General features: G+C 34.6%; 2 protein-coding genes and 3 non-coding genes across 7 annotated transcripts; 4 read left to right on the top strand and 1 right to left on the bottom strand.

The window, feature by feature from the left end:
• Nucleotides 1-4,292: 4,292 nt before the first annotated feature.
• On the top strand, nucleotides 4,293-7,699 carry LOC109178724 (heptahelical transmembrane protein 1-like). Of its 3 annotated transcripts, none has more exons than XM_019328259.1 (4): nucleotides 4,293-4,829; nucleotides 4,921-5,013; nucleotides 6,410-6,452; nucleotides 6,787-7,699. In XM_019328259.1, exons 1-4 carry the CDS (start codon nucleotides 4,531-4,533, stop codon nucleotides 7,489-7,491), a joined length of 1,140 nt encoding a protein of 379 aa, XP_019183804.1. In that variant the 5' UTR covers nucleotides 4,293-4,530; the 3' UTR covers nucleotides 7,492-7,699. The 3 variants fall into 3 exon arrangements, with proteins under 3 accessions (XP_019183804.1, XP_019183805.1, XP_019183806.1); XM_019328260.1 differs by having other exon boundaries at nucleotides 6,410-6,455; nucleotides 6,793-7,699; XM_019328261.1 differs by having other exon boundaries at nucleotides 6,410-6,468; nucleotides 6,787-7,470.
• Nucleotides 7,700-8,356: 657 nt separating this feature from the next.
• On the top strand, nucleotides 8,357-8,437 carry TRNAL-AAG. The gene has a single exon. It is a non-coding gene; the product is annotated as a tRNA-Leu (tRNA).
• Nucleotides 8,438-8,523: 86 nt separating this feature from the next.
• On the top strand, nucleotides 8,524-8,602 carry TRNAL-AAG. Its single transcript has one exon. It is a non-coding gene; the product is annotated as a tRNA-Leu (tRNA).
• Nucleotides 8,603-8,688: 86 nt separating this feature from the next.
• On the top strand, nucleotides 8,689-8,769 carry TRNAL-AAG. Its single transcript has one exon. It is a non-coding gene; the product is annotated as a tRNA-Leu (tRNA).
• A 901-nt stretch (nucleotides 8,770-9,670) lies between these two features.
• Nucleotides 9,671-11,179, bottom strand: LOC109178754 (cytochrome P450 CYP736A12-like). The gene has a single exon (XM_019328299.1). The coding sequence runs from the start codon at nucleotides 11,177-11,179 to the stop codon at nucleotides 9,671-9,673; it is 1,509 nt and encodes a 502-aa protein (XP_019183844.1).
• Nucleotides 11,180-12,453: the final 1,274 nt, after the last annotated feature.

Here is a 12,453-nt window from a genome sequence, read left to right as displayed (position 1 = left end):
AACCCCATAAATAAAAAAGCTGCATTTAAATCCTCTAAACCTGTAAAAAAAGTTCAATTAAATTCAAAATTACCTATTTGGCAGGTTAGTGCCTTCTAATGCTAACATGTTTCTCTTTTTAAATTTTTTTTGTTTATCTTTTATTATTATTATTATTATTATTATTATTATTATTATTATTATTTTATTTTATTTTTTAATTGTTCATACAGCCCTCGACTGTAGACGGCTGGTGGATGTACTCTTTCAAGGACAACCATGGTTGTCTGCCGACAGCCACAGCTGTCCTAAAAGACGGCCATGGCTGTCTCACCTGACAACTGAGGTCGTCTCCATCTCCACTTTCTTTCTTTCTTTCTTGTGTGTTCGGACGGCGGGCGCGAGCAGCGAGCCATTGGGAAATGTATGCTCTCAATCTCCATCCATCAACATACGAGTTCCCACGCTCACCCAATCCCAGATCTTTACCACAGCTTTGCCCTTTACTTCACTCGCACAACACTATTTCCTTCCCTCTGCACCCACAAATCCTTTGTCCCACTCGATTCATGCGGTTTCCCATCACTTCTTCTACTACTTTCTTTTCTAATTTTCCGACAGATTCCCTGAAAAATGACGGAGACGACCTCATCTGTCTTGTGAAACAACCATGGCCGTCTTTTAGGACAGTTGTGGCTATCGGATAGCCACGACCATCATTTTTTTCCAGTCGTGGTTGTCGCTGGACAGCCATGGCTGTCCTAGAATGAGTACAACCATCGGCGGTCTACAGTCGGTGGCTGTATGAACAATTAATAATAATAATAATAATAATAATAATAATAATAATAATAATAATAATAAACCATGTCAACATTAGAAGGCACTAACCTACCAAACAGGTAATTTTGGACTTAATTGAACTTTTTTTGTTTTTGTTTTTCAAGTTTAGAGGATTTAAATAGAGATTTTTTTAATTTTTAATTTTTATTTTTTAACTTAATTAGGGGGCTCAATTGCACTATCCGCTTGATTAAGGAGGCCAATTTGACATTTTTTTTGAGATACATCTTGTTATTTAACTTCTTTACAGGACTATAAGGTATGACCGTTGTTGAGTATAAAGAATAAATATGTAATTTAATTATCAATTTAGACTTTTAGTTGAAATGAAACAAACTATTCAATTGTAGTAAATGTTGCTTAAAATTAAGGTTCAACTTTGTTTAGCTAGTTTGTTTGTTTTTTAATTTACATGTGTAATTAAGGAACTAAGTTAACTATTATTATCTATTTTAATGACCAATCTTGCAATTAATCGTTTATTTACTTATTTTTTGCGCAAAATCACAAAACAAGTAATGAAATAGTCAATCACTAATCTTAAACTTTATCCACGCAATTATATCTAGAAAAAGTAAGTAATTTTCATCAAAGATTTTTGGAGTCTGAATTTTGTCATTTTGTTTGCCAAGAAAACAATATAATTATTCCATTTTGGTTGAATTAATTTATTTCATATGTAGTCGTGTACGCTTGAGATCCCACATTCACATTGGTGGGTAACCAACGAACAAAATATATGCATGCGGGGTAACTACGTACGTTTCACCTTTCTAAAAATATATTTGCTTGCTTCTTTTGAACTGTCTTTATCCAATTTCACATGCAAAATATAACAACTTTACTTTCTTTAAGAAATTATATTTCTTACGTACAAAGCATGGTGCGTTATGATACGTGATACCAAAAATTTCGTATTAATATAATAGTATGATATGACACGATGATAAACATTATATTCATATCATGCTAGACGTTCTTTTATTTTTCGTCATATTTTTTACCGCCTTACTTGAAAAAAAAAAAAAAAAAAAAAAGACATTCATAATTCTTTACCGCCTTACTTGGAAGTGTTTTCACTAATAATTTTTTTTTTCATTGTTTAACATTTCTTATTTAATGGGCCTTTTAACTTAATAATATAAAGAATGGTAAGGGTAAAAAATACCAATTGTTATACCCTGCGCCACGGCGCACATAGCACTGTACGCGCGGTCTCCCAAAACGATGTCGTTTTGGTAAGTTATGTAGAGAGTTGACGTGATTATGTGCATTTGTTTATACAATTATGTGTATTTGTTTATACAATTATGTGTACTCTAGTATAAAATTATGTACATTTTTGAACATAAAATTTTTTTTAAAGAAAAATAACCGTCAACACAGGGTAGCGAAATTAATTTAAAAAAAAAAAAATCTGAAACGACGTCGTTTTGCATCAGGGGGCGCAATGCAATGCGCGACCTGGTGCACGATATACATTGCCAAAAAATACAGAGAAATAAACATTTTCCTTATTTATTAAATCAGCACTACTACTATACATACTTCAATTAGAGATAGAAAATACTCTTAACATTAAAAGATTGTATTTGTAAAAATACGATAGTGTATTATTGCACCTAGGGTTGGATTTTAATGTTTGACTAAGTTTTTTTTTTTTTTTTTTTTTTTTTTTTTTTTTGGTTTAAGAGTTTAGCTTTTACTGCTTAATTAAGGTTTAAAATTTATGATTTATATTTAAAATGTTGCTTTTTTTATTGATTTTTTAAAAGTTATTCATGAATACATTGTCACAGAATGCATAATACAGTGTTCTAAAATGCATAATAAAGTTGATAATAATTACGAAAATGTCATGGTATTTTTTTAAAAAAATTTGATCTGATCCATATTGTCAAAACGTGACAGAGAAATAAAAAATCTTTTAACTCATAATAATCTCTTTGAATTCACAACATTATATTGCTGGCATCACTATATACGTACATTGGAGAAGAATAGGGTTGCCAAATCTTGTTGCGTGGCATAACAAGTTTTTAAGTTGACAAGAAACACAGCATATCACATGTCCCTACTACTATACCTATATATTGGAGGAGGTTTACCTGGTTGCCTTGGTCAATATAATATAAAACATTATATGTATAAAATAATAATTCATTCTTCAATATAATTCTATTCTGATCTGGAATTTATTGAGTATGGTGAAATACATTACCTAAAAATTAGCTTAGCTTCCCAACCAAAAGTCGGTTAGGAAAAATTTGCAACTACTTTTAGCCCTATCTTGCACTCATTGTGAATTAAAATAGGTGCAATTCAAGATTCTTACTTTAAAGAAAGAATAACATCGTGATCACTCAACTTGTATTATTCTAATTTGCAATTTACAATTAATTAATAATTAAGTTAATCAAGTGTTGTCAAACATCTCGTGCTCAGATGACACTTCGGTATTGAAGTATTGACTCTTTGGGCTGCAACAGATAGAGAAAGGTCATAGAGAAAGTATGTCTCATTATTTACAAATGCGTTGCTAATATGTGAAACCGTGTGAAACGGTCTCATGCTATGCAAGTTAGGAGTGCACTACTATTGAGGGGGCAACCACAACCAATTTAGTCAAGTAGTTGGCTTGGCAATCATAGGCCAGATTGACTTGGCAATCACATGCCAGATTGACTTGGCAATCACAGACTGAGTTCTAACATTTTACTATAAAGTTAAAGCTTTTAACAACTCACATTTTACTTGCACAAGATTGATGTGATGAGTTCATATAGAAGATGTGCAATGTCAAAAACATTTTCCTCACATGTTAATTGAATAATTGGTTTGATGTTAGTTTTAATTAACTCTCTCATGAATCTTGAAAAGCTTACTTCCTATTTAATTTCCTAATGATCACAACATATATTCCCCTTTACAACACAACACTTATGCAAGTAAATAGTTCACGTCACATATTCTTACGTGTCATCTTATATTACAAGAAATGAATTAATACCACTAATAGACTTCAAAGTAAAATAATTCGAAATGGTAAAGAATATGTATGTACCTAGCTAAATGGCAAAGATCTAGCTTCTATGACTCAGTTGAGTTACCATGATTTACATCCTCTCAGATGCTCTGTCGGGTTGAGGTGTGGGGCTTTTAGGGTTGGGGATTCAACCTTCTTGGAAAGAATAATAACAAATTTACAATCTAATTCTACTTTTAGAGGATACTAAAAAAAAAAAAAAAACCATAATTATAACACCACGTAATTGAAATTAAAATGGAATTTAGACATTTTTATTATTTTAGAATATGAAAGTGAAATTTATCCATAAAAAAATAAAAGAGGGGTCATGAAGGCAGCATGGGAAGGGGAAAGATGTTACTGATGACCTAACACACGAAATGCACTAACAATAAAGAAAGAGAAGAAGTCAAGCCCAAAAGGAGTGTCTAGAAATGCTGTCTTTTCTAGTAGTTGTAACACACCACCCCCATCCTACACTTAATACTCGGACAAACACAAAAAAACTCCCAACCAAATTCCTCTTCTCTTTCTATATTTTCATTACCTTCATTTCATATTCTTTTTTCTTTTCGATTCTCATCATTCATTCATATCAAGATTGAGACATATCGTCTATCGATTATCATCAGACGATTCTTAATTAATTAAGGTTTTGTTTGGGAGATCGAGGAATTAAGATGACGAGCCAAGAAAAGGGTCATAAAGCTTGTGATCTGACATCCTCATCCTCCTCCTCTGACGACGGTGGTGTGAAGGTGGTGGCGCCGGGCAAAAAGGGTTGCTGCGGCGGCGGAAAGAAGAAGAAGGGCGGAGGAGGAAAGAAGGGGAAAAGATATGGTTTGGTTTCATTTGAAGAATTGCCGGAGTACATGAAGGATAATGAGTTTATTTTGAATTATTATAGAGCTGAATGGCCTTTGAAAGAAGCTCTTTTCAGCGTTTTCCGATGGCATAATGAAACGCTAAACGTTTGGACGTAAGATGATAATTTTGCCTCTTTTTTTTGAAGTTATTTTGTTTTTATGAAATTTGATTATATATATATATATATATTTTTATTTTTGCAGACATTTAATTGGATTTGTTCTCTTCTCGATACTGACCATTGCGAATGTAGTAAATGTTCCTCAGCTAGCAGATTTCATGACGCTGTTTACATGGTAATAATTTTGTTATTATTACAAAGTAAATTTTTGTTTTTAAATTTTCCATTGATAATAACTTTGGAAATTCTTGACACTACAATCCATATTCACTGAAGCTGGAAATATTCAAAGGGAAAAAAGAAAAACATGAAGTTTTTTAAAATTATTTTTACTAAATTGAAATTTTTATAAAAGATTTTTTAAACCTCATACTTAAGTAATACTGAGTTTGGTTAAATCAAAGTAATACTGACCTCTAATTTTAAGTTAAGATCAGATTAGAAGTGACAATTAAGCTATGGGTGGCAATGCTAATCAAATCATTTATTTACATTAATACTAAATTTAGAATTTTTTTTATAATTTTAAATGTGTTATAAAATTGTACCTTATACTTTGTTAAAGGTACATAAATACAGAAAAAATACAAATTGTTAAGTATAAAATTTAACTTTTTAAATCACGGACACTGTAAAATTTTTTTACAACACAAATACTAACACGTTTACAATCTCAACATTGTTAATAGATCATGATATTTTTCATATCATACTCAAAAAAAATTATTGTTTATAAAATCAATCAATTCTTGTTGAAGTTGACCACTGGCATTGATTGTTCATATTGTATGTAGTTAAAAAGTAATCTTATATCTCCAGATTCTTGAAGTTTTTGGATATATAATTGTGATATATACCTAAACATTATGTCATTAATGTATTAAAAAATTTTACAATGTCGTGAGTTATAATGTTATGTGCTTTATAAAATTATACATTATACTTAATCAAATGTTAATCAAATATACATAAAGAATATAACCGGGAAAGTGTTATAAATATAAATATAAAATATATATATATATATATATATATAAAACCTGGAAAGTATAAAGTACTCTGTAAATATTAACATGTTAATTACAACCTCATTAATAGAGTGATATATATATATATACACTAAAAATTAGGTCATCAAACTCCCAACTACATCCCATAAATTTCTTCACGTTTATTCACAAAGTCTTGTCTGCCATATTTATTCAAGTCCATGTTCTGCTACCAGACTGACAGCTACCTCATGAGTTTTAATTAGTGTTTTACATAGCCTTATTTCACTCTATTAAATATAATTTAAGTCAAAAAGGTAATTTAATAGATAAAAAGTTTCACTTAAGATTTGTTTCTAATAGTAAATGGTGGTTTGATCCCTGCCACAAACATAGAAAGTTTAAATATTAATGAAATTTTTATGGACAAAAGTGTACATTTTGATGTTGAATATAATTAACTTATAATATCATGTAATTTTTTGTTTTTGTTTCTATATTGATAAAATTAAATTATGATATTATTAAGTTTCACTTTAAGCCCCGACTAATGTTTGATTTATTTATGGTCATTATTTACAGGAATTTCCCAACAAGTGCAGAGACAAATATATCTCAAAATTTTCAGGTAGGGGAATTTTGTACTTTAAAAAATTTATTTTAGGGTTCATCATTTTAACCCTGTTTAGTAATATAGTTAGCTTATCAGTCACTTTTAGCTTATTTGACAACTATTAGTTGTTTGACTTGGTTAAACAATCAATATGAGTGTTTGATTAATTAATTTATGTAACAACTTATTGTTCCAAAATGTTAAAATTCAAAAAGTTGCTCAAAACAGTTTTTTTTATTAGCTTTTCGAGAAAGTCATTTTATATGTATTCAGCTAACAGCTAATTTATCAAACAGTTTTTTACAATCAGCCAATGCTATATCAGCTAACAGAAAGAGTTGTGATGTTGCAGGGGGCAAAGAGAATGATAGAGCTAAAACATGGGCAGAGTTTAGAAATGGACATAACAAGAGCAGCAGGAGAGATGGTTATTACAACAGCAACAACATGGCCATTCTATGTGTTCCTAGGAGGATCAATGTTCTGTCTCCTAAGCAGCAGCATATGCCACCTCTTCTCTTGCCACTCCCACCACCTCACCCTCCAGCTCCTCCAAATGGACTATGTAGGCATCAGTGTGATGATAATCACCTCATTCTTCCCACCAATCTACTACATTTTCCAGTGCTCCCCCCACTGGCAAATCCTCTACCTCACCGGAATCACTGTCATGGGCATCTGCACCATCATCACCCTCCTCACCCCCGCCTTCTCCACCGGCAAATACAGGTCCTTCCGCGCCTGTTTGTTCATGGCAATGGGGTTCTCGGGCCTCATCCCGGCTCTCCATGCCCTCGTCATCAACTGGGACGACCCTCAGAGGAATGTCACCCTCGCATACGAAGGAGCCATGGGGTTGTTCTACATCACTGGGACTATGTTTTACATCACCAGAGTCCCCGAGAGGTGGATGCCGGGCTTCTTTGATCTGGCTGGCCATAGCCACCAGATCTTCCATGTGTTTGTCATCTTGGGTGCCTTGGCTCACTATGGTGCAGCACAGATTTTCTTGGAATATCGTGACAGGTTGGGATGTCAAAGAATTAGGTGACACAAGAAAGTAAACCGGTCTGGCTAATAGTTAGTCCAGTTGCTAATTGATATGATGTAGTGGGCGGGTATTACATGTATGTATACATTTGTTTTAGAAGAAACAAATTCAGATTATTATTGATTTGTTGTAATATTTCATATTTGTATACTCTCAGAAATGATTCTATATAAACACATATATTTGTGAAGGTTAGTCTTCTCTTCAATTTTACGACGTGATATTAATAATGTTCACAAGTGCACCATAAGGCTAGGAGAGCCCCAACATGAATTGGATCTCCAAGACGTGTTAAAATTGATTCTTGATCAAAACTAGTTCATGTTTCAATTGTGTCCAAAGAAACCGATTCAATTAACATCTCTAGTTGTTTGTCACATAATTTATCCATACGCGCACAACATCCTCATTTCCTTTGCAGCAACCACTAGTGCTAGTTGCAATTGATGAGCAAAATTATAAATGTAGAAAGCCCACACATGAATTTTCATTTAGGATCAAAGTTTTAAGACTGTTGATGCACATCGCAAATTACTTGCTGAGAAAATATCATTTTTAGTCCCTCGACTATAATACATGTATCAGTTTCAGTCCTTGACTATTAAAATTTTTAATTTTGGTGCATGACTGTTTTATTTGTATGCATTTGGTCCTTGACTATTAACATTTTTAAATTAGATGCATGATTATTCAATTTGTATCACATTTGGTCCTACCGTTAAGGCGCCAGATTAAGGTTCTAGTCCGAAAGGGCGTGGGTTCAAATCCCACTCTCAACAATGTTTTCACATTCACTTCTGGACAACCCTGACTATATGTCACAAACATAGATTAAATTAAACTGAACCACTAAATATACACATAAGTTGAGATGGCCGAGTTGGTCTAAGGCGCCAGATTAAGGTTCTGGTCCGAAAGGGCGTGGGTTCAAATCCGACTCTCAACAATGTTTTCACATTCACTTCTGGACAACCCTGACTATATGCCACAAACATAGATTAAATTAAACTGAACCACTAAATATACGCATAAGTTGAGATGGCCGAGTTGGTCTAAGGCGCCAGATTAAGGTTCTGGTCCGGAAGGGTGGGTTCAAATCCCACTCTCAACAATGTTTTCACATTCACTTCTGGACAACCCTGACTATATGCCACAAACATAGATTAAATTAAACTGAACCACTAAATATAAGCATAAGTTGAGATGGCCGAGTTGGTCTAAGGCGCCAGATTAAGGTTCTGGTCCGAAAGGGCGTGGGTTCAAATCCCACTCTCAACAATGTTTTCACATTCACTTCTGGACAACCCTGACTATATGCCACAAGTAAATTAAACTAAACCACAAAACTTATACATAAGTTGAGATGGCCTAGTTGGTTTAAGACAATAGAGTAAGGTTTTGGTTCAAAAAGGGTGTGGGTTCAAATCCTACTCTCAACAAGTTTTTTATGTCCACTTCTGGACAACCCTGACTATATGCCTCAAAAGTAGATTAAATTAAATTGAACCACAAAAAACGTTTATCATGTTAGCAACATTCCCTTATAAATAATTTGGTATCAGGCTTATGCATTACTCATGTTTAAAAAAAAAAAAAAAATCGTATCAAAGATATTTTTCAACAATTGTCTATGCATTACTCATGTTTATATAGGTTACTTCTTCACAACTTCAATCACTAAGTGTAAGAAATTCAATTCAATTAATAGCACCCACAAATGCAGTGAACAATGTTTAATTTAAATAAAATATTATCATAAGCAAATTAAAGATATTATGCCACTCAATTCATCTTAAAGTTTTACTATATGAAATCTTAAATTTTATTTCATTAATTATACTAAATAATAATGCGATAAGTACAAATAGAACACTTTCATCTTGTAGTCCAAAAAAATTGTTTATTAGAAAGACTACAGACGTACAGTAGCTTCTTCAATTCTCTCAAATTAAATCCACAATACAATGAATAATCAACCTTACCATTATTTTCCAACATTTTTTTCTATGACTTCAAATTAAAGCAATATATCAGTATGTAGTATCAACTTTCAACCAATATATGTTCATGCATGCAATGCTCATCCTAATCACAAACAAACAAATAAATTGCCCTAACTTCTTCTTCCTATTTAAGGCCCCCACACCCCAGCCAGACATAGCATTTGGAAGGATTAAAATTAAGACGCAATCAAATTGGTGAGTCGGTATTTTGGAATAGCCTTTAAAGAATTAGCCCTAACTGTTGCAGTTCCAAACAGCTCAGTCATGTCCAAATCTTCGGGCAACATGCCATCAGGAAGCTCCCAATCAAAGCAATGAACCAGTTGAGCCACTATGAGACGAACAATCACGAGTCCGAGTTGAATACCAGGACAACTTCTCCTCCCAGACCCAAACGGCAATAACTCAAAATCATGCCCCTTAACATCTATGTCACTCCCAAGGAACCTTTCTGGAATGAACTTCTCAGGCTCGGGCCAGAACTCGGGGTCTCTCCCGATGGCCCAGGTGTTCACCAGGATTCTCGATCCTTTGGGGATGTGAAACCCGCTTACCATTGAATCCTCCATGGCTTCGTGAGGGAGGAGCAATGGCGCAACGGGATGAAGCCTGAAAGCTTCTTTGATCACCATTTCTAAGTAGTGTAAGCTTTTGAGGTCAGATTCTTGCACCATTCTATCTTTGCCCACTACTTCCTCCAATTCATTTTGGACCTTTTTCATCACCATTGGGTGTCTGATCATCTCTGAGAGTATCCACTCTATTGCTGTTGCAGAAGTGTCCATGGACCCCACAAGCATATCCAACATGAGGGCTTTCACATGTCGCCGATCGAACTGGAACTCAGATTGGAATTTCCCAGATTCCATGATCCCAATCAACGTATCAACGATGTCTTTAGTTTGTTTCTCATCTTTACCCTCAATGTGGTCGTTGATAACCCTCTCGAAGAAATCATCGTAGATTCTAGCCACGGCTTTCATGCGACGGGTTAAACCTTGGAAATCGAAACCGCCCAGAAGAGGAAGATAGAAATAGTCCTTAAGATTTGGAGCCGCCGAGAGCTGGGTGGTCTCCCTCATAACGCCTCGAAACCCCGTTTCTGCGAACTCCTCTTCCGTGTACTTTTTCCCGAACACCATTACACAGCTCATGTTGGCGTTCATGGTGGAGACGAAGGCGCTGAGGTCAACGGGTTCGCGGGCCGTGGCGTTTTGGATGAGGGAGATGACTCCCAGTTTGACTTCTTGTTCTCTGGCGGGGCGGAAGGAGGTGATCTTGAGAGGGCTGAGGAGTTGCAGGGTGCAAAGCTTGCGCATTTGGCGCCAGTAGGGGCCGTACTTGGCGGCGATGAGGTCTTTCTCGTCGTAGAGGATGTACTTGGCGGCCTCGTAGCGTGGCCGGCTGGCGAAGACGTGGTCGTGGGTCTTGAGGAAGAGCTTGGCGGCGTCGGCGGAGGAGACGTGGATGATGGTGGCGGAGCCGAAGCGGAGGTGGATGATGGGGCCGTGTTGTTTCGCCAAATGGTACATGTCTTGGTGGGGATTCTTGCCCAGCAGATGAAAATGTCCCAGAATGGGTAATCCCTTTGGACCAGGCGGAAGTCTTTTCTCCTTCTTCTTCATTGCCATTTTTGCAAGTGCTGAAAAAATGGCTGTGATGAACACTGTCCAAATCCAAGCCATATATGTGTTGGGCGGAAACTGGTAAAGGGATTGTCCAATGGAGGACAGAAAGACCAAGTTCAACATTGCCTCTAAAAAATATGATGGTATAAAGAAATAAAATTGTGTCTCTATAGCTTAAGAAATAATGGTAAGCACTTGATCAGATATTAGAGTGACTCAAAAGTTGTATAGTTGAAGGTTGGTAGGTGCTGGATTGTTAATTGGGCTGTTTTTGCAATACGAGCTGAGGAGAAAACGCTGCAAATGCAAAGGATAATGAATGATAAAGATGAGAAGACAACGATACACAAAGTCACGTATTTATACAGGTCTGTTGGCTAGCTAATTAAATACTATTGCAGATTCAATAATATGGAAGTATGGAACCTCTGGGTCTGTTCAGCGAAGAATGTTTAAGATGCCCGCCAAATAAGAAAAGACAATTATTTAATGAAGACTTTTATTTATTTTTGATACTAGATACTATAAAAATAAAAATAATACTATTTTAGCCATCATGGTAGCTTAGTTGGTTCTCGGAAGACAGATTGCACCCAAGAACATATAGTAAGATTGATGAGAGAGAGAGAGAGAGAGTGACGAGTTCAAGGGGTGAAGCATATATATGATTCTTGTATCAGAAAGTCTTGAGTTTAATTCTAGCCTACATTCTCTCAATTGAGCTTATAACACATAGTCTCGATTTATCTGTTTTGTATGATTTGTGAGTTATTACACAAAAGTGGAGTTAACACATAGTGCACACCCTTCAATAATTACGGTTTACTCCTCCAAAAAAGAGAGAGGGAGAGCGCGGGGAATTTAGACTTAAGACTTCACCTTCTTCCGACTTGAATTTAGACTATTAAAGCAATAACTTAATAGTCAAATGCAAATTTAGACTTAAGACTTCACCTTCTTCATTCCTAACTCTAGTTTAATGCAATAACTTTTAGTCAAATGGTTAAGAGGGCAACTCTTGACCTTTAAAATAAGGGAATCAAATCTTATGACTGCGAATGAATAATTGTGTGGAGATTTTTTGTTTTTAATTGAGAGTATTCACTATATATTTATTTCAAAAAGTATGTTATGATTGATTCAGTTTTGTTATTATTAATTATAAATATTTATTATGGTTAGTGTTTCAAAGTAATGGTCCAACTTTTTAATTTTAATTGAGAAACGATATGATTCATTTTATTGAGAAAAAAAATAGCTTTTTAGTGTTTGATTAACAGTTGAAAAATTATGTGTATCTGGAGATGGAATTGACTATTGACCAGAATTGC

Source organism: Ipomoea nil, unplaced genomic scaffold (assembly GCF_001879475.1).
Source record: "Ipomoea nil cultivar Tokyo-kokei standard unplaced genomic scaffold, Asagao_1.1 scaffold0869, whole genome shotgun sequence".
NCBI classification, from domain to species: Eukaryota; Viridiplantae; Streptophyta; class Magnoliopsida; order Solanales; family Convolvulaceae; genus Ipomoea; species Ipomoea nil.
Note: the sequence above shows the minus strand (reverse complement) of the source record. Positions and strands in the feature narration are given on the sequence as shown.

Coding starts and splice junctions, on each gene's coding strand:
- LOC109178754 (XM_019328299.1), bottom strand. CDS start 11,179: ATGGCTTGGATTTGGACAGTGTTCATCACAGCCATTTTTTCAGCACTT.
- LOC109178724 (XM_019328259.1), top strand. CDS start 4,531: ATGACGAGCCAAGAAAAGGGTCATAAAGCTTGTGATCTGACATCCTCA. Junction 4,830..4,920: donor GAAACGCTAAACGTTTGGAC/GTAAGATGATAA, acceptor TTATTTTTGCAG/ACATTTAATTGGATTTGTTC. Junction 5,014..6,409: donor TTCATGACGCTGTTTACATG/GTAATAATTTTG, acceptor CATTATTTACAG/GAATTTCCCAACAAGTGCAG.